General features: G+C 37.1%; 1 protein-coding gene across 2 annotated transcripts; it reads left to right on the top strand.

Moving 5' to 3' along the window:
* The first annotated feature begins 1,933 nt into the window (after window positions 1-1,933).
* PNPLA4 (patatin like phospholipase domain containing 4) lies at window positions 1,934-20,919 on the top strand. 2 transcript variants are annotated; one of them, XM_054271821.1, is made up of 8 exons: window positions 1,934-2,200; window positions 2,925-3,051; window positions 8,556-8,740; window positions 12,579-12,673; window positions 12,842-12,977; window positions 16,801-16,866; window positions 18,101-18,253; window positions 20,126-20,919. In XM_054271821.1, the coding sequence occupies exons 1-8, from the start codon at window positions 2,042-2,044 to the stop codon at window positions 20,255-20,257; spliced, it is 1,053 nt and encodes a 350-aa protein (XP_054127796.1). In that variant the 5' UTR covers window positions 1,934-2,041; the 3' UTR covers window positions 20,258-20,919. The 2 variants fall into 2 exon arrangements, with proteins under 2 accessions (XP_054127796.1, XP_054127797.1); XM_054271822.1 differs by lacking the exons at window positions 1,934-2,200; window positions 2,925-3,051 and having other exon boundaries at window positions 8,575-8,645.
* Window positions 20,920-21,932: the final 1,013 nt, after the last annotated feature.

The raw sequence follows: 21,932 nt of genomic DNA, 5'->3' as shown, positions 1-21,932 counted from the left end.
GTAACCACTGCCCTTTAGCAGTTGAAAGGCTGGCTAAACTCTGAAGAGACCCTGTAGAAGGTGCCAAGGTTCCACAAAACAGCTGCACCTCCTTCTATCCCAAATCCATCCCAGCATCTCCCAGATGCTAGAAAAAGCACGGATAATGGATGGATGCCACAGGTGAAGGAGACAAATCTGTGTAAAATCTAACACAGTGTTTATTCACAAGTTTAGTTTGAACACCAGTCAGCCAGACTCCAGGGACAGTTCACACATCTATACTTCTGTTCCACAGGCGTCTTTGCCGTCCCTCAGCACGTTTTCCTCCTCCACTGCTGGCTGCAGAATCCATCCGCAGCTTCAGTCTGGGTGCCTGCTTGCTCTGGCTCAGGCCTGACAGGAGGGTGAGCGCACTCACCTTCGTAAAACGGAAACCCTGACCAAAAAAAAAAAAAAAAAGAAAAAAAAAAGAAAAAAAGAAAAAATGAAAAATGAAAAAGAAATTTCTTTAAAAGGGATAAAACACCGTAATCTTTATAATCTTTATTGCCCTGAGGCTACCTTGTCAGCCAAAGGAGGCTGTTACCCGGCGCGCCGCTCGACACAAGGACGGCGCTGAGGGTGCGGACACCCGCCCACACGACAGCAGCAACACCGCCCGGAGGGGCCGGGCCGGGCCGGGCCCGCCCGCACCCCCAGCGCCGCTGGCCGGGTGCCGAGGGCGGGGCGATGCCGCCTCACGGGCCGCGGGCTCCGGCCCGGACGCTCCTCCCAGCGCTGCCGGCCCCGCGCTGCGCAGGCGCGCTCGGGGTGGGAGCCAGACAGGGCCCGCCGTGACCTCCCGGTCTTGGCCAGGATCCGGCCGTGCCGCGGGGGCCGCTGCCGGGGAGGTGGGGCCGAGGCGGGCACGGTGCCGCCGGGCAGTGCCGCCGCTGCTTCGCGGGGGCCGCCTTAGCCCCCGGGCAGGCCTGCGGGAGGCAGCGGGCGATCGGGACGGGGTTGAGGTGCCTGGCCTTTGGAGGGCCGTGTCCCGCCCAGGAATCGCCCGCTTGCTGTAAGTGTCCAAGGTTAGAAGGCGCAGTGGCTGCACTTTGGCGTTGTGCGCCCCGCGGTTGTCACTTCACGTTCTGTGTTTGCTAGCTTTAAAAAAAACTTGTCTCGCTTTTGCGGCTGTTTCACTTGTTTGTTTTGGTTGTTTGCGGAACAAAAGTGGAGGTAGGAGAAATCCAGGTACACCACAGGCTTGATCTCAGGCGCACGAGATGAAACAGAGCACCTTTAAGTCACTTCCCTGTTGTTTGGAGTTAAGTTGGAAGTTGGCAGTGTTCCGCCGAGAGCTCGCTGCCACAGGGCTCCATAGGGTTATTTGCAGTGGTGGTCAGGCAGGAACCTGCTTTTCATCTGAACGAGCACAATTCCGTACATTTTTCTTTATGGTCCAGGCTTGCACCGGGTGTGTGAGTAAGGCCTGTGCTATCTTAGTAACAGAGAAGATGACGAGGCTCTCCTTGTGCCAGCCAGCATGCTGGAGAGTCTCCTACTGGGATCTTGACATCGGCGCTTTGTTTTATGAACAAGTTGAAGTTGCTGGATCACTGCATCCACAATTTTCAGCTGAGGTAGACGGAGCAGTGTATTCGTGTTGTTAATCTTAAGAGAGAGTTTGTTTGTTTGGGGCTCTCTATTATTAACAATTTTAGTTCTTCCTGTCTGTGAAATGAACAATTGACTTTATAGTCGGTGGTGAACAACACGGTACCAGATGGGGGCTGGTGAGAGGGAGAGAGAGGAACTGCTGAACAAAACTTCCGCTGTTGATGCCTCTGTGTTTTCGGGTTGGTGGGTGTGAGAAGGGTCTTGTTACAATATCAGGACCTTGATGAGAGCCTTTCAAATACTTTTTCTTTTTTTTTTTTTTGTACTGTCTTTCAAACAGGTTATGCTTAAAGTTTCTTCTGAGTGCTTTTATGGCTTCGTTGGTAACTTCATAGTAAACCAGCTACTGCGAGTATCTATTTGATTACCACATCATCTGGATCTTGAGATCACTTTTACTAAAATGTGGACTGCCAAAAGGCTTTGTAGTGCTCAAATACTGTTGCTCCAGATGAAAGAAGGCCAACTGTGTAGTTGCATGTTTCCCAAAACGTGGCAGTTCTGGATTGGAATTCCAAGCTATTGCACTTTAGGAGTGCCACATAACAGGGTTAAATTCCAGGTAAGTATTTTTGTGATTCTCTAAAGACATAAGTGGTGTGCATAAATACAGTGATAAAATAATTTAGCTCAGACTCTACAGAGCTAAGCTTTTGATTTTGCAGCATTAATTATGAATTTAAGGTGCCTTCAGTTTATCAAGGTAAAGGGGCAGGCAGCAATAAGTGCTGGACTACCAGTGTTCCAGAGTGAATTTTTGAGTCTGATAGTTCTGAGTTGGGGAGAAGCATTCATTTTCTTCAGACTGTACTCTGGATAGTAGAGCAGGATAACTGACAGGCCGATTAGTTAGTGACAATTGTTAAGTGAAGAATAGGACCAGAATTCTCTGAAAAATTACTTACACATGCCATGTTGTGCAACAGAGTTTAGGGAGGAGGTGTATTGGTAAGGGAAGAAAAAAACAGAAGAGTTTGATTATAAAAAAATCTGTAGATGTAAATAAAAATAGTGGTAAAGGACACAAAGCTCATTTTCGATACTGGCATATCCAATTAGCAGTGTTTTTCAATATCTATTTAAATTCATCTTTAAAATATAAATTGCTGCAGACATAAGTTGTGGAACATTGAGGTTTGAACTCATTTCGTGTTGGCTGAGCAATTGCAAAATTAATCTAGATGACTTAGCAGTTACTGTCAAATAATGTCAAATAGTATTACTGTCAAATAATATTACTGTTATTTTCCTTTTTAATCTTAATATGTCTGACTCTCTGATTGCAGGTTTCCAAGGTAAATGATAAACAATCCGTAGTTGATACAAAAATGGATACTAGTGCAGAGGAAACCAAAATAGCTGTTGGAAAAAGTCCCAGTGGAGTATGTGATGGAAGACAACATTCATTACAAGGTATTGAACCTTTTGCCACCCTCTTCTGGGGAAGTCAGCCTTCCCTGCCCCTCTGTTGACATCTTAAGTGTCAAGGTCTAGAATCTTAATTTGAAAGTTTTGTATTACGTGATGTCTTTCTCTTTTTAATTTTAAGGGGATTATATGTGAACCTTATAGTTTGCAAAGATTCACGATTTTCTTAAGGTTCTTAATGGCTGGTTAGATTATGTACTTATTATTTTTCTTCTTCAACTTCATCAAACTCTTAGATTCACTGAAGGCTGTGAATTGTTGTGCTAATGCACTTTTTTCGCCATTAGAAATGTGAAAAAACAAAGATTTTTGTGTCAGTGGTGATTTTTGATTCAGATAAATTAGTAGTTACCTTCATGACCTTTATTTTAGCAGTGCTGCTAAGCTAAGCAGTTTGTTTTTTCTGTGACTCTGCTTGTTTTGTCACTCTTTGCTAATAACTTATCCTCAGATGTGGTGGGTGTGCATGATACATTTTAGCTCCTGTGCTTCAGGGTGCTTGGTCATTTGTATTCTATGTATATTTAGATTTTGTTTGTAAAGGTGTTTGTTCTCAGTTGCTTTGGGCATTTTCAGCTTTTGTTTAGAAAGGGGATGACAGGAAGATAGTTATGACAGGTTAAGACACTGGGATGGTGCAATGTTTATTTAATTACATTGCTCAGGAAACAGCCCTATGAGAAACTGTTGTGCTATTTCATGTGCATGGCAATCAGGAAGATAGTAAGGTGTCCTCAGAAAGCTGTGTGGTACTGTATCATAATTTTTCTGTACAGCTTTGTCTTTTTACATACACTCCCTTGAAGGTTTGCATTACAAAATGGATGCAATACTGCTGAGTAAACAGAAATGCCCCCACCCCTCAGAGATTTTTAATCACCAGTGGGTTGTTTTTTTCCCTGCAGATGTGGTAATCTTTTAAAGGGAACTCTTCAGTTTATGCTTATTCTTGAATGCTCCTGCATTATCTGCAAAATAATGACACTGAACAGCCCCAGTGTTCTTCTTGTAAATATTTTTTCTTATGCTTCTGTTTTTTCTCTTGTAGACAACAGAAGCATTTCTATCCCCTTGGCCAGTTGAAATCTTTGTTTTGAATTTTGCCAATCGTGTAAGATGGCAACATTTTTTGAAAAGCAGTGGCAGAAGTGTTTGTTCTGTCCTGTTTATGTCATACATTATGTGCACTGTCCAGCTGAAATGTACTTGTGCATCTTCAAGGTTCATTGAAATGAACATGCCAACATGACAGCTTTGTGTTAATAGATGTTAATATCCTTAATAGTCACGATTTATGTTAAACTCTCTAAGAATATTTGTTTTGAAGTCTTGTGAAACAAGTGTTTCATACTCTTTCTAAGATAGCAAGATTTCTGCTCTCTGCTCCAGCAGGTGAAGGGAGTGATTTGTGTCCACACCTGACTATGCCCTATTTCTGTTATTCTATAAGAAATTCTGTGGGAATAGTCATAATGTATACTTAATTAAATTTCTCTCTGTTTCCTCTTTGGAGTTTTTATAATCATACTATTGTTTTTTGATCAAAAAGGCAGGGATCTATCATATCATCAAAGCAAAAGACATTTTTGAATCATGCTTTGACTGAAATACACCATTATTACTTGCAAATCGGATGATGCTATGACATATTTGCAAGAATTCTTTTTGAAGTATCCAGTTTCCTATTACTTTCCTTTCTGATTTTACAAGACATTAACCTAAGAATGCTTTCTTATCTTTTCCTCTTATTCAGAGATCTGTTTGCAAGGTGAATCAGCATTGCTTAACTGTATCTGTGGAGCAGTAGTTCCTTATAGAATCATGATTCTTATTTATCTGTTTCATCTTTGTCATCTGCATCCTTTGTAGGTTAAGTGCTTTTTTACAGATTTGTTGAAGAGGCCTCAGTTCCACCCACTTACCTGCAGATGGATGCAGGATTGAAGATAATAATGTTGTGTTTCTTCTCTGTAATCCTGGGTATTTGCAATACTCTGCTGAGTTTAATATTCTGAACAAATGAAAGAAGACCTGATTGTTTCATCCAGCAACAGACAATGCTAGGTATCACTTAGGAGCTAAACATTGCAAGATTTTCAAGTTAACTGAGTAAAGCCCTGAGCAACCAAATTTGATCTCATAGCTGACCATGTTTTAAGCATAAGAATGTTGGGCAAGAAGTCACTCAAATGATGTAGGATTTTTTTCCCACTCATTATTTACATAATTAAAAGGTTTGATGGGTATATATGCATACCCCATTTCCTAGTCATGAATCTAGATGTAACCAGTGGATCTGTCATTTGAGCATGAATGTCACCTGCCAATTAACATTTGCAGTGAGGAATTTAATTTTTTTTTTCATATGACAAATACTTAATGTATACCTGGGGATTTATCCTAATTAGTCTGGGTAACCCAGCTATGCTATTGCTACTCTTAATTTGAGGTTCTCTTGGGGACTCTGTAAAACAATGAATTGTATGCCCTCCAAATCCAGTGGGTCAAGTACTTCTGCTCACTAAAAGTAAAAAAATCACCTTTTTTTTACGCTGTAATAATTTAATCTTTTTGGACTTGAAATTAATCTACTCTTCCCAGAGTGTAGACAAGCAGCCTTCTTGAACTGTATTCCTTGACTTGAAATCTTAGTGCTGTTTTTTCTTCTTGTGTATTCTCTCACTGAATCCTTTTGTCAGTCAAGTAACTGATGTGAATACTCATTCAATAATCTCTTTCTGTCTCTTGGGTAGGAGTCAGAAAAGTGTGGGATCTAAGTGGTAGGAAATTAACTCGTATGAAAGAGTGAATACCATGTATCCAGACACTGAAAAGAGAATAGTGGTAACTCCCAGTAGATGATAATTAGATAGACCAGAGCTTGTCTAAGAGACTATAATTTCTTCATGAAGGTGTGTAAGAGGAGGTATGGATATCTGACTTTAGTCAGATAAGTTCTGTAGTTTTTGATCTGAGATTCAAATAGGTTCCTCAGTTCACATAACCTCCTTTTCTGTTCTTGCTTTAGAGAAAATGTACTCGGCCCTTCTTTACACAGTGAAGTATGATTTTTCTTCCACATTTGTAGGGAATGTTTCTTTTTAAGAAAGGCTTTTAATCTAAAGTTTTTTACTGTAACCACGTTTTAGATACTCTTTTGTGGCTCTCTTTTTTTTTTTTTTTTTAATTTGTAAACATCTAATTATTTTCCAGCAGAGAGAGATATTTTTGGAGTATTAGCCTAGTAGAAGGTTTACATGTACATAAACATCCATATACTTATTTTGATTCACATAACCTTGTCTTACACTTGCATTTCTTAGTTACATTACATGGGTCCCTTAGATGTAATTCTTTGTATTTGTGAACTTGTACTTTGCATACTTTTTGACCAATCAGCTATGTAAACATAATCTTTATTTCATATAGTGCTTCATATTAGAAGTTTCTTGATCTTGAGATCTGTTTTGCATAGAAATGGGAGTTGATTCTTCAATTCCTACATAAGAATGCAGTTGCTTTAACCAGCTTCACCTTTTTATCAGAGTGGCCTGCGGTGCAAATGCATCTTTGCTCCTAATTTGTAGAAGGGTTGGAGTCAGCTGCAGCAGCTGGTTTAACTCCCAAGAGTTTAACTATCCTGAAAGGAAGCATATTGTGGTGTCATACTTCAAAGACTGTTTTAGTTTTCTTCCACTCTATTAAAAAAAAAAAAACAAAGTAGAGTTGTGGTTGTTATTTTCCTGTAGCATCTTGAGTAAAGTTTTTTACCTTCTATTCAGTACACGGATTTTTCTTTAAATTAATAGATCCTTTTCTGCAAAAATAGTAAATCAATTTATCACTTTCTTCGTTCTAAATGTCTTTCTCTCCTATTGTAACAGCAAGAGCCAACCTCTATTACTTTCTATGAGTACAAATATGTTGGATTTGTTACAGGTATTCCTACTTACAAGTGGGTATGGAAGCGTTTCCAGCACAGTTGATAAACTGTGAGTTTTAGCAGACTGGCTGGTGCATCAAATATTCCCTGGCACAATGAGTTGCTGTCTCAGTAAAATAGCAAACCTGGTCAGATCTTAAGGTCTGATTTTAATCATGCTGTAGGTAAAGCAGTTGGATTTGGCATTTATCTAATGGTTTTGGAAGCTGTTTCTTCTCCTCATCTTTCCTGGCCTTCCCATTTCAAAGATGAAGAGGTATCTTTAACAAAAATGTGGTGCTGTGTATGTTTGCCTGTCTTCATCAGGATTGATATAACAGTTTCTGTCTTTTATTCCCATTCATATTGGGATGAACCCAAGTACAGTAGGGAGTTATTTTTAATTCAGTATACTAAGATAATGTGTACAATATCTCTTACATCTGTAAAATACAATCTGTAGAATGTCTTACTTTCATTATTGTAGTTATTTACATTCTTATTTCATTATGTAGTTATTTACAGAAATAAAAGAGCTAATAAATTGCACAGTGTTCTGTTTATTTAATTAACTATCCCTGATAATCTGAACTTATGCTCCCTATTTGTGGGTTTTTCTTGTTAAATTTAAATTTCTATCCTGGACACCTTTGGAGTGCGTGTGTGTTTTCCTACATTTAGTACTTTGTAATTTACTTTGTGGGGTTTTTTTAATTCCTTCTTACTTTAATAGTAGCAAAAATATTCTTTATGTTTGTTTAATTTTTAAACTAATTACTAGTTTAAAAAAAGTCTCTTAATAATTCTAGTAAGTAGATGAATTTCAAAGATGACAGGAAAAAATTCCTCTTGGAGAATTATAATGGATTCAGAACTCTGCTTGTGTAAGGGGGAGTGTGATTATAGAATCATAGAATGCCCTGGGCTTTGAGACACCTTAGAGATCATCTCATTCCAACCTTCCTGCCATGGGCATGGACACCTCCCACTAGGCCAGGTTGCTCAGAGCTCCATCCAGCCTGGCGCTGAACACTGCCAGAAATGGGGTATCCACAGCATCTCTGGGCAACCTGTTCCAGTGCCTCACCACCCTCACAGTAAAGAATTCCTTCCTAATATCCAATCTTAACTTTCTCTCAGTTTGAATCTGTTTTCCCAGTCCTGTCACTACATGATGAGACAGTAACCAGCAGTTTAATAATTAATTTGATTTTTTGATAAAGGTGGCTAACAATGGTTGTTCCTTCAGGGTATTTTTTAATAACTTTTGTGTAGCTACTCTTTGACAAATCAGATGAAAGTATTTATTTATGCTATATATAAATTATATATTTTTGATTTATTAAAAAAGGGTACTAAGGATTATTTTAGAGTTGTTTTCGGTTTTGGAGATGCTAAACTGACAAGAGTTAGTTTAGATGGTTTGATATATTTAGTAATCAAAAGCTTTTACTGTTCTCAAATAACTTGCGGTTTTTTATATAGTTAGAGTACGTTATGCAAAAAAATTAACTGTATATTGCAAGAGAAATTGCAAAAGACTGACTGTGACACGCTATTTCCGCAGCCCAGATGAGACACATCAACCTGTCCTTTGCAGCTTGTGGCTTTCTGGGCATTTACCACTTGGGGGCAGCAGCTGCTTTCCACAGGCATGGTAAGAAGTTACTGAGAGATGTGAAAGCTTTTGCGGGAGCTTCTGCGGGATCTCTGGCTGCCGCTGTCTTGTTAGCAGTGCCAGAAAATATAGAGGTAAATTAATAAACTCGTAGGTATAGGCCATGATAATTTTCAAAGGACATTTTTGTGTATGATCATCTTCCATTAAGTTTATTAAAATGTTTTGTGTCTTTCTTTTTTTCTTCTTGTTGCTTGCTAGGAACCGGACTCTTGTATCATGTTTTCATTAACCGTATCTGTGACTCATGAGGAAAAATGTTAATGATAAAAATATTTCATATGAACCTTATATTTTAAGCTGGGTAAATATTAATCTCATGTGTGTAAATCTTAATTTGTAAGCAACAGATATACTTTAATATACCAAAATGTATACTTAATGATGGTACATTACAAAGTGAATCATTGTTCTGTTAGTTAGAGATAGGCTTTGCTAAGCAAGGGCATAGCACCACCCTTCTAACCTTTTCTGAAAGGAGGTGAAAATGGTAGATGGAGTGTGTCTTCATAAACAGCTCCCACCTGCTCAGATCTTTTTCTTGGTGCCTGTCCTCCACTGGACAGCATTAAAGGCTTTTGCATCTCCTTTAGACTCAGTTCAGCCCATGCCTTAATAGCAGCCAGTGGGATTAACCCTTGCAGCGTTCTGTTCTGACGTGCATCTGGGTTGTTTTGTTTCCAGAGATGCCACTCCTTCCTCACAGTGCCTGTGGTGTCCTGCAGAGACACCAAGGTTCTGTTCAGTGATTGCAATGTTACAGATTCCATGGAGAGCATTAGGGGCTTTTTGGTGTCTGTTTGCTTGGAGAGCATTAGGGGGCTTTTTGGTATCTGTTTGCTTGGTTTTCCCCACAGGTTAAGGCTGCTTTGCCATCCTGAACTGTCTGTAGTGACTTTGCCTTAATAAATGTAGAGGACCAGGATTGCCAAAATGTTAGTATTTCTTTACTATTTTTCATTATTGTGGGAAAAACAGGCTGTTAGGTTTTTCATCTAAGTTACACTTACATTTTTTTCCAAGTGAGCATTTGATAATTCCTCTAGGCCTTGCTTAATTCATTTCGTGTGATTCAAATAATAGTCCCAGCAAAACCCCACTTTGCCACTGATCTTTCTGTTTGTTTGTTGGTTGTTTCTGCTGGGATATGAACTCAGCTTGGAGCATTACTTCTTTCAGCAGTTGGTTTTTCCCTGGCTTCTTTCCCCCATCCCACTCCCCTGCAAGCATTCTTTATATGACTTGGTATTAGGCAAGTTCCTCTGTGTTGTGGAGAAAACCTCATTGTATTCTGTGCAGGCATTTCTCCTCTTCTGTCACCTCTGACTGGTAGTTCAGTTTCAAGTTTGCCTGGTATAATGTGTACCTCTGACTTTAATTTCCTCTGTGGTGAGCATGGCAGCCCTTTGTTAGCCCAAGGAAATTTTTCTGCTTATTGCAGACCCTGGGTATGAGTCCTTGTTCTCAGCCTGGTCCAACTTACAAAGCTCTTTCTAAGTAAAAATATTATAATAGTTTTTAGGTTTTGTTTGTGGAAGCTAAGTCTATATTACATCGAGTCTGTTGTATTTTTCCTTGAAATTTTGTCATATTATTGTAAGCTAAACAAAGCTTCATGGACTTTCTAGTCCTTTTATTTTTTGTGTACTTTTTAATTATTCTGTTACAGTGTTTAAATGGGAAATTGAGAGTTCTTTTGTCAGTGGGAATAATTGTAATTCTCATGGAGAATTAAAGTAAAGGCAGTTTTCTTTACTGAATAGAATTAACTTTTCATATCAGGATAATTATATTATTATCTTTACTATGATTCTAACTTGAAATATTTTATATCCACAAGTGTAGCTCCTAATCAGTTAATTATTTGTTTCTTCTGTCCCTCACCTTCCCCCCCAGAGATGGCAGTGTTAGGTAAGCCATAGTTAGGACTTTCTGTATCTTCTAGTCTCAAAGCTGTAATGCAGCCTGTCCTTATCTTGGAGAGAATGTAACACTGAAGATTTATTGTTTTGACTGTTGCTGTTCTAAGACAGTTTCCAAATGTTTTCCTGTCATATATTGAATTTTTGTCACTGTTTGTAAAGGTGTGGGACTTGAGAATTCTAATTAGGCTTATTTAGTTATAGGTAAATAACTATTTATTGTAAAATTACCTTTGTCATGTTTGATGTCAAGTTTGCTTAATTCAGTACAAGCAGTTACAATTTCTAAACATGGCCTCAGTGATTATTTAACATGTAGATGTATTGTTTAAAGCTTCTAGCACTCAGATTCTAAAACAATCATAGCTGTAAGAAGTTGTCCCTTTTGAGAGCAGAAATTGAGAGTCTAGGTACAGTACATTCTTGGAACTTGTAATGTGGAAAGTAGTTTTCTGTCATTTCCCTAGTTTGGTACTCTTAGCTCCCCATAACCTTGTTTAAGCATCTTAGATACAGGGATAGTAGTTCTGAGGTACTTCTGTGTAGGGTTTTGTGCATTTCTTTTGCATTCATAGAGAGAAGCATCTGAATCTGCCTTGATTGGCTTTGAGCTGGCAATGGCAAGTATCTCATGGGGTAAAGGTGCAAATCCAACCAATGTGAAGCTAAGTATCACAAATAATTGTTTCTTTAAGAGGTATGAACCTTTTTGTGAACTTTTTGATGCATTTATTCAAAGGCTATATAAAGAAAGTGGATGCAAGAACTACATTTCTGCCTTTTGCTTAGCTGAGTGCTTTGTCATACAAGTGGTGTGAGGAAGTTTAACTCCTTCATGGCTCTGATCACATGTTAATCCTCACCTACCTCCTTCCTTGTTTTTCTTTCAATATATTCCTCCTCAGTGGGATATATTCATGTCTCTCCTTTTTTCTTTCCCTTTCCAGTCACTCAGTCATTGATTTTGTTACTAGCAACATATTTGTTCTCTGTGCACAGACCTAATAATCCAGGAAACCCAAACTATCTTTTATTTGTGTGATTATATGGGTGAATGTGGGTGAATTTATAAATTTATATATAAATATAAAATATAAAAAAACCAATTTCAGAAGGTTGCATGAGATTGAATTTAGTTTTTTTCCAAGTCTCTAAAATCATTATAAAAGCCTGCATGAAAGGATAAGAAAAGGATTACAAATATTGAATAGTGAGTGTTAAGCATTTAGGATCATAATTCATTGTTGCAGAATATTATGGCTAAAAATAAATTATACCAATTCTTTTACTGTCCCTTAGGAATTCTTGTGACTCATGCTTCAGGCTATTTTTTTGCAGTCATTAATGCTGGGCATTTCAGCTTGTGTAAAAGGTTCTCTGTGCAGGAATCTGTTACCTGTTTTTCTGATGTGTATTTTCTTTCTATATCACCTATCAGAGTTTTCCATTCATTAAATACTTACACATATTTAATTAATAAAATACTATGTATTTGCTAGTACCCTGTTTTTTGCTTTAGTGAGAAGAAATTGCAGTATTTTTTATTTTTCTTACTACTTATAAGCATCTCAAGGTACTTGTGTCTAGTTTAAGTTCTGAAACAGACCTTAAAATAAAAGGTGGCTTTAGGGTTTGAACTAAGTGATTGTTCTTGTAATGGCATGATCTAGGGAACTGATTATTTAGTACTGGTAGGATATAAAAAAATAGCTTTTAACTTAGCTTGATTGTTGGAGTGGTATCCTCAGAGTTTATTCATTATTTTTTTTTTCATTAGGGATTTTTTTTTTCTTATAAATTAATCCTTAGCAAAGGATCAACATTTTGTTATGCATGTCTTGTTATAAACCAAGCACACGTGGGAAAATCCTTCGGTTTGATCTAATAACTCTTTTATTAAAGCTTTAGCTCTGGTATATTTTAGGTACTGCAGTTAAACATGGTTCCCATCACTTAAACATCCCTAATGGTTAATGCTTTTCGTTTCCAGAAATGTAAGCACTTTGCCTATGGATTTGCACAGGAAGTCAGAAGATTGAACTTTGGTGCAGTAACGCCTGGTTATGATTTTATGAAAACACTTAGGTACCTATCTTAATGCTTCTCTGAGATCATTTTTGTGTTAGAGAGCTCTCCAAATGCAAATTGAGAGGGTGCATATTTCTGCTGTGCTGTGGGGTGCTCACCCCTAATGCATTGGCAAGGCTTTTAAATAATAGTGGTGAGTAATGCTGAGCATTTTCTTTCCTCTAGGGAGGGCATAGAGTCTATTCTTCCTCCTGATGTTCATGAGATAGCTGAGAACCGGCTCTATGTGTCAGTCACCAACTCCAAGAGTGGGGAAAATCACTTGGTTTCAAATTTTGCCTCCAGGGAGGATGTCATTAAGGTAATCATGTTGAATGTGGCAGTTGTAAATACAAACTCAGAGATTTCTTCAAGACTTAAGGGTGTATTATGAATTGTACAGTAAAATCACTGGTTTATTCAGGTAACCATGCTACTCCCAGTGGTGCTAAAACCATAATATAAACAATGTTTAAAGCAGAATTTGATCCTATAGCTTCACAAATTTTGCTAAAATATATTTGTTGTTTGTGTTTCCTTCATTGGTTATTCAAGCTCTATCTTGTAGGCAGAGTGTTTCTGAAAGTAACAGGTAGCTAATTGTTGCAGTATATGAGAACACAATGGAAAATCTCAAAATATTGTAAAAATGTTTGCATCTCTTACTTTACTGATATCATTGTTTCATCATAAAAGAAATTAAAGGAAGTTTAAAAAAAATGGAACAATTCCTACAGGTGCTGCTTGTGGATACTTATAATGTAATGCTAAGTACTTTATATAAGCTGGAAAGTGTCGGGGGATGGGTAGATATAAGTCCAATTGTGTTTGGAACCCACGTCTTAAAAAAGGAACCCACTAGGCCGCGGCAAAATATCCAAATATGGATAACATTGTAAACAGACCAGTGAAGAGATTTTTGATTTTATTTCCAGCACATCAGTCTCATAATACAAAAAGGAGACATGACAGCTCACTGATCCACCCCAAAAAATGCCTCTTCCAGGAGGGCTCATACAGCAATACATAAAATCATCTCAATCTAGAGTTCAGCCAATCACACACAGAAAACACATATTGACAAGCATTCTATCCAATCCCACAAAGTATACGTAATCGTAGCTAAAACAAAGACTGGTTCATAAGAGACAATGAACAGAGCTCTATTCATGCTAACCTTCTAAAGATATACATTAAATAACCTTGTTGCCATCCTAAAACCAACTCTACAGAGATCTATTGTTATTTGTCACGTCTACTGCTTGGGAAACTTTTCTGCTTGCATGGGAAACTTTTCTGCTTGCATTTGCAATGCTAACAGAACTTCAGTCTGAGGCCTATACCTTTTTTAACCATTTTCTAAAAACCCTCTAACCTTATGGATTCCAACAGAAAGTATATCTTTCACTGTCCTTCTCTTCATCTGAATGCCACATTTTAAATTTGGATCAGGATTGTATGCATAAGCTGATAAGACATGGTAAGAGCAATTCAGATGCATGTGAAGCAGATGTTCTTTTTAGTAATTGATTGTATCTTAGTGGAAGACATAATAAGATGTATCAGAATAAAGGATGAAATAGTATAAGAAAGAATTCTTTCTTTCTCTATCCTTGTGGATGCTTAGAGCAAATTCTTTATAGTTACCACTTTAAAAAAATGACACTTACTAACAAAACTTCAAAGTGTGCTTTGGGAGTTTGCCTTTAAAGTATATTTTTTAAAATTTTGACCCTATTATATTCTACATGGATAGTCCTCAATTTACTGGACTTTGTCATGCAAATATAATTATGTGAAGAGTTTATCTCAAGTTACGCACTGTTGTTTCTAGCTATAGTATGCAATAGTAGCAAGTGTGGAGATTTTTATTCTTTATGTGCTTTTTCAGTGAAATTTTCTAACCTGGAGACAATGAGAAGAATCAGGATGACCTTGGAAATATGTACATTTTACTAGTATTTCAGTAGTTCTTTCATTGATTTAGCCATTGCTGTTCTATTCTTTTGTTCTCAATGATATCAGTAGGGTGGGTTGGAATAATAGCAATAAAATTACACATAACTGCTCATTGGAATATATTCATATTGTCTGATCTTTCAGTCCAGCTCCTAATAGCTGTTTTTGTGCATGCCTTCAGCTCTGTCTGTATCATGAGTACAGCTCTCTTGAGTGCTGGTGGCTGCCACAGGATCAGGGAGGGTAGAGCTTGTGTTAGGTTATTTTATTGTATCATGCCTAGGCATGACCTACAGCCAAGGCATGGATAAAGGTACTGCTGGGCAGATTGTTTTAAAAGCAGCAAAACATCTGCACCCCCGGACAGAAATCTTTCAACTTCAATCCTTAACAACCAAGCCTTACAGTTCCAAAAGTCTTTCATAATGACTAAAATGAATGTGTATTGCTGCAATGTTAAGCTTTTATCTTTTTTTGCTATTCCCTGTGGACTTGGAAAGGCAGGTAGTAATCTCCCATTTTTGAAGTAGACTTCCCATAAAACAATCATCTTGTATCGGCATTTGTAGGCTTGCAGTTCTTAAACTGGAGGTGAGGGGGAAGAGAGGCACGATCTGTGTGTTTGTGGGAGAGCAAGGCACAGAACTCTGGTATATTTAATTTGGAAAAGTAAGATAGTGCCTAGAAGTCCACACTGGTGGGAAATACTGAAAGTGTTTGTTTTTCAAACTTGTCCTGCCTCTCCTCACTCAGGAGATCTCAGTGACTTTTTAAGAACAACAACTGCTTTCTTCAGTCCTCTTGAAAAGAAATCAAACTTTGCAGGAGTCACCTGGTTTTGACTCCATTCACTGAATCTTTTGTCTGCATTTCTCTTAGTTTAGAAGGGCCAAAGTCATTGAGATGGAGTCGAGGAAGAGAGGAGGAAAGGTGCAAGGCTGGGGAAGAGGCTGATATTAAGACCTTGGGAATCTTGCTTTAGACTTTGTGAGCGAAAGGCCTGATTGGTAGAGAAATAGCTGCAGTTTCACTTTAGAAAACAGAGAGCCTTTTAATGTGAGCTCAGACAAAGCTCTGCATCTCTAGGAAGATGAATAGGCAGGAAAACCATTCTCAGAGTAGAAGTTGAAGACTTCATATACATATACAGTCTTTATTAAAACTTGTTAGGGAAACAGAAGAGCCTGATATTAAAATAGCTTAAATTTTTTAAAAGTAGACTAATTCTAGCCAAAAAAGCTCAGGCATTTTCTTACATAATCTCTATGGATTGTGATTTTTTTTTCTGCACCTGTTCATCTTTCACACAGTGTATGCACCAGTTTGTGACCTGCTTCTGTTCCCCAGATTGGTCATCAGTGCCACCACACAAGCATGTGCATATCCACCCTATTTAGCTGAGTGAATGAAAAATTTAGAATGAAAAGTTCTCACATACTGCACTTTTTCCGTGCATTTACCTTTTCTCCTGGAAATACTGCATGCTGATTGCTTATATATGTGTGGGTGGATACACAGGTATAGAGATACCCACACTGTCTCAGAGGCATTGCTATGAATGCATAGAAAAGTATATCTGTGTGCAAAGATGTACATGAGATAAGAGCTGACCTGATCTAAAATAAAAATGAAAATCAAGAATGGCTATAAACGGCAATGAAGCCTTACAGTAAGGGAAATAGTAGTCTGTTAATACTTGAATGTATAAATACAAACATTGGTAAAGGTATACATATGTGAATTTCCAGGATATTCATGGTATTATTGAAACTTTGAAAATCGGACTAGAAAAGTAAACACTATTTTAATATGCCAACAGAATGGCTTGGTCAGCGCCTTCTTAAACTGTTTTTTTTCATCATCTGCATATTTAATTTCTTGAAAACCACAGATTACTTCACATTGTGCAAAACTAAGTTGAATCTCCTCTTAAATCACATTAATAATTGAGTTAATGTTTGATATTTTGTTTAGACAGTTATCACTGTGAAGTCTTAAAAAATCTTAAAAAATCAAACCCTATTGAATAATTTTAATCACATTTTGACATACCACAACGTTTTGAGATTACAGTGGATTTATGTAAAACTAATATATTGACTGGTAAATATGCATGGAAATATGTATTAGTTCTAAACTCCCTTGCCTTTTATTTTTCTCTATTCTTTCTGCTTTCTTCGCTCTAGGTCCTGCTGGCAAGTAGTTTTATACCAGTGTATGCAGGAACTAAGCCAGTGGAATTTAAAGGACAGGTAATTTTTCATGAGCTACGAACTTTCTTTTTAAATGTTTTTCATTTATGGTGTAATTACTTCATCTTAAGGGAAAGCAACTTCAATACTATATTTTGTATTTCTTATATGAAAACCTTTTTACAGTTGTCTTTACTCAATCTAGCTCCTACAGATTCTTTGTTTCTCTTACATAAACATATGAACACTTTAAGAATAATTTTAAAAGCATGAAAATGGCTATTTCTTCCTTATGAGAAATAGATGATTCTTCACTTCCCCATTCATACAAATGATGCCTCTAGAACCTTTGTAACTTCCACAGACCCCCTGCCAAAAAGCCCCACAAAATCATATGTATTTGCTGCTACTTAGGCAGTCATTATGTCAGAAAGCTTGTCAGCTTTATAATTACAGATACAGCAATACATATCAGCTGATCAGTGTGATGCATCTGCTCAACAGACCTCATGTAAGATGTCAGTGAATCCAATTAGCCAGCAGCCCCCTGCTGAATTTTGAGCTATGCCTGTAACACAGAAAGAAATAGGAAGGTATAAATACATTACCAAGAGATGTCACAGCTGTCCTGTTTATATTGGAATGGAATTTGGCCCCTAGATCTCATTCTTCACTATGCTCAACTCCTACAGCAGGATTAGGTCTGCTCCCTCTTATGCCATAATTGTTCAGCTCCTTCCCACCTTTACCTTCCACTTTCCAGCTACTGCTGTTGTGTAGTGTATGTAAGAAGAAATGAGGCTCTGGAAGAAAAATCACAGAAGAGGAGAGGAGTTATTTGTGGTTTAGCTTCTGCAGTCAGAGTACCTGCATGTACAAATTGAACAGCTCCTGTTGTCAATCAGAATAATGTTCTAGAAGAGTATATGCTATATAATTAATATCTGATACATTATGTGTAGCATTAACAGTCTTGTCTTTACATGTATGCATTGAGAAAAATCCCATATGGGGCATTTTATTTTTTAATTAACTAAAAAGTCTTATAAGTAGCTTGATAAATACCTCACACCAAATTTGTACTTTATGTTAAATGCTCATTGATTCAAATCTCTGTGTGTACATTGTCAGTTCTTTGATGCTTGACACATACTGAAGCTTTTTCATTGTATTCTTAGAGGGAAACTTGTAAGTTTTCTTGAGAGTGAAGGAGGGAGAGTCAATAAGGGTAAAGTATTGCATTGTGATCATACTGTGCTGGTGTTACTTAGAAAATATTTCTGTTTTCCAATAGAAGTGGGTTGATGGTGGCCTTACCAATGGCCTTCCTATCTTGCCTGTTGGAAGAACGGTGACAATTTCCCCTTTCAGCGGTCGATTGGATATCTGTCCACAAGATAAAGGGCGTGTGGACCTGTATGTCAAATTAGCAAAACAAGATATGATGGTAAGTTGCTTGTTTATTAACTTAAAACCACTAAAAAGTATTTCTGCAGTTGTGTTCCTATTTAAGTGTTTATTTTGTGCTCATATATTAGCTTATGTAAAGTTCTGGCATTTTCTGTTTTGCAAATGGAGGTTAAACCTTTTCTTAAACACGAGGAAAGGAGAATGTAGAAGAAAGTTTGAAAAGCATTGATCTAGTACAAAATTGAGCAAATGATATCAAGCTGTTCAGTGTAAATAATACTAGGTTTGCTTTACGTATCAGGTGTCTTTGACTACACAAGATGTTTATAGAAAAAAATAAAGTGGAATACCTCAGGAGAGGACAGCTGCAGAACATTTCCTCATACTTGCTGAAATCAGTTGCTCTAAATAAATTTAAAATACAACTTTAAGTTGTACATTTAAAATTGTATATGCATTGACTTGTCACTGCATTGCACAAGCGAACTTGTGAATATTTGTGACTACAATGCATTTCCAGAAGCTTTGTTACAAGTTGGAGAAACATTTTTGTATATTGAAATATGAGACTGATTTTTATTGCCTCCTTTTCATTATTTTCATTTCTGTGTTTGCAACGCTTGTCTCACAGACCTTAACCACAGTTTTGATTTTTTCAACATGCTGAAAGAAAATACTGAATAGTGATAGACCAAGTGGTCAACAATATTCCATTAGAAAGAAAGATTAACAGTAATAATTAGTTTAAAAGTTTCTTTCTAGTCAGTTTTTAATGTTTACTTAATTTTACTAAAATCAGTGTTATGTAAAGCCTTTCTCAATTGGACCAGTTTTTGAATCTTTATGATATTTCACAGAGAGATATTAGGCATGGTTATACTTGGTAAAGATCACAAAATGTGAAATTATTGATTTCATGTATCTTGGGAGTATATGCAATTATCGTATATTTCTTGGTTGTGTTTTGTATCTAGAAGATGAAAAATGAGCTGGTGATTAGTTTAGAGACAGAAAATTAATTGCACAGTTACATTGCTTCTGGGGTCGTGTGCAAACTTGTTCAGAATCCCAGGCAACATTTAAAACTATTCAAATTGAAGCACTTCTGCTTTTAGGGCTGTAAAAATGATGACTAAGAACAATTTCATTTCAGCAATATTGTAATCTGCATAAATTGAAGGGTTGTACATCTTCATATATCCATATGTGAATATGAATAGTTTTCTCTCTCTCCATCTCCTAGTGTCAGAATTTGAATAATTGCTTACTTCAAATAATGAAGATGATTCTGATATTGTTTTGAAAAATTGTATATAATAATGTGGCTAAGTATTAATTATATAAAGAAATTGTTCAGAACATTATTAAAGATAATGTCTTTAGTTTGTTGTAAACAATTTAATAAAATGTCTATTCAAGAATAAAGCTCCAAAATCCTTTTACATTATCAGAGTGACCACTTAAGATGCTGAGTAGTTCTTAATTTGTTGGTAGCAGAAGCTACGTTTGTACTCATATGTTAAGCATTGCCTGGGAATGTTCCCAAGAATGTGCTTGTTTGCACTAGTAAGTTGTCAAAATATTTCCTTGCACAAGTTTAACATGTGCCAGCTACCACTCTGTGAGACAGTTTTGGGAGTGTTTCCAAAGCTAAAGTGTTGCAGAAGCTTTGGACAGTGTTACAGGCAGCCAGTCTGTCTTGGATGCTGTGAGTTTGACTCTGTGTGTGTGCACTGGTGCCAGTCTGTGCTGGCGCTCACAGGGACCCTGGACGTGGTTAATCCCTGGTGGGGACACAGCCATGCCAGTCTTTCCATTTTACATATGCTCCATGAAACAGATGACAGAACAGTCACATCAGGATAAGTTGCATTAATAAACTAATTTACAGCCTCTTGCTCTGTTGCAGCTGTCTCTGGCCAACCTAGTAAGGCTTAATCAAGCTTTGTTCCCACCAGACCAGGAGAAAATGGAATCGTTGTACCAAAATGGCTTTGATGATGCTGTACGCTTCTTATTGAAAGAAAACTGGTTTGAGTAGACAGCTCACAGAAAATTAGCAAAACATGAGGGATGTCAAAACACACCTACAGGCATCCTAGAGAATCTCAGGGATTGCTGCCCCAGTTGCTGTTCATGAAAATAAGCATCCAAATGGATTTGGATCTGCTGCTGCTGAGAAAGTATCAGTTGCACTCCACGGAGCTGTGTAAACATGTCAGAACAGGAGCTGGACGTGCCTGGTGGATGTCTTGTTTTGAGGAGGTTCCACTTAGATTCATTTTGCTTCAGCTGGGGACTTGAGTGTGGGATTTTTAAAAAGCTTGTAAAAAGTGTCATAATTACAGAAATTTGGTAAGGTCTTTTTCAGTGTTATTTGAGAGGAGAATTGATGTTATATAATGAAAAATTACCATCTGTATTATTCACGTAACAGACTTCTGTGTATTAGTTCTGCATATTAATTGGATGCTCACATTGTTATTGAACTAAAATGTAACTTGCACTGTTCCAAAGGTCTTGAAAATTAAGTACTAGACACAGGAAGATAAAGCATTTGCACTCTTATGTATTTTTTTCACTTTAAATGTTCTTTCTTCAGTGAATGTCTTCTTTTAAAATTTTAAATACTACCTGAAATTTTTTAGCAGAAATGTGATATAAAAATAACTTATAAAAAGGGTGTAAAAATTGTTATATTTATTGTTTTCTTCCTCTGCCAAAACTGAATAAATATATTTTCTTGAAACTTCTGTCAAGAGTTTATTTACAAGTGTCTTGGAATGCTGTAATGATCTTATTATCTACTGTCAGTCTACTGGAGAGTAGTTGATGAGAGTCAGTGGGTAATGAACTCAGATTCACATACCTTATTATTTTAACATTCATGTTGTATTGACTACCTTAAGTTTAGGACTTCCAGTCTCAATGCCCAAATGCTAAAATCTGCAACTGTTTATGTAAAAGCAAAGCATGTTTGGTTTATAAGTGTGGAGCTTAAGTTGATTTATAAAGTTTAAAAAAGTTAAAATTGGAGGTTCAAGCATGTATGAAATTTAGAATTTCTAAAGACTGAAAAACCTGTGGCTAAGGAAAAAAAATCTTTTATAGCTGTTTGAGAGCCTATTCAGCAACTAACCACCAGATTTATATTAATATGTAGTTAGGAATCATAGTGCAGGGATTTAATTATTTTATTAATGTTTTTGATAATAAAAAGAAAAGACTGATGTGAAGCACTTTAAATTCATTTTAGAACAGTGTGAGTGAGGTTCTGTGTACTGTGATAGTGATGTACAGAATAGCTTGCATGACTTCCAGACCTTAGGATAGCATTTTTTGCATGTAAAACTAGAAAGAAGCTACCCTTGTAACCTGCGCCTCACCCACTTGCATTCTCAGTTGTACAGGGGATAGCTTCCAGCATGAATTGCAGCTGTAGATAGTGCTATAAAAAATTTCTTTCATGTTCATCTGCTGTGGTCAAAGTCTCTGATTCAGTGGAATGGTAATAACTGTCCTAGAATTCTGGTGAAATCTTGAAACAGCTTATTTTCACTCAGCGAAACTGCGATATCTAAGAAAATCAGACCCTCTTAGATTTTGTTTTCTGTTTACAATAGTTGTATTCTTCAAGGGGTGAATATGATCGTCTTTGAATGGGGGAAGTTCAGGGAGTTTTTACCACTTTACAAGTTCTTCAGTTAATACAGATC

Source organism: Melozone crissalis, unplaced genomic scaffold, assembly GCF_028551555.1.
Source record: "Melozone crissalis strain CALT ecotype California unplaced genomic scaffold, PUWL_Pcris_2 ptg000013l_1, whole genome shotgun sequence".
NCBI classification, from domain to species: Eukaryota; Metazoa; Chordata; class Aves; order Passeriformes; family Passerellidae; genus Melozone; species Melozone crissalis.
This window is presented reverse-complemented; position numbering and strand designations above follow the sequence as displayed.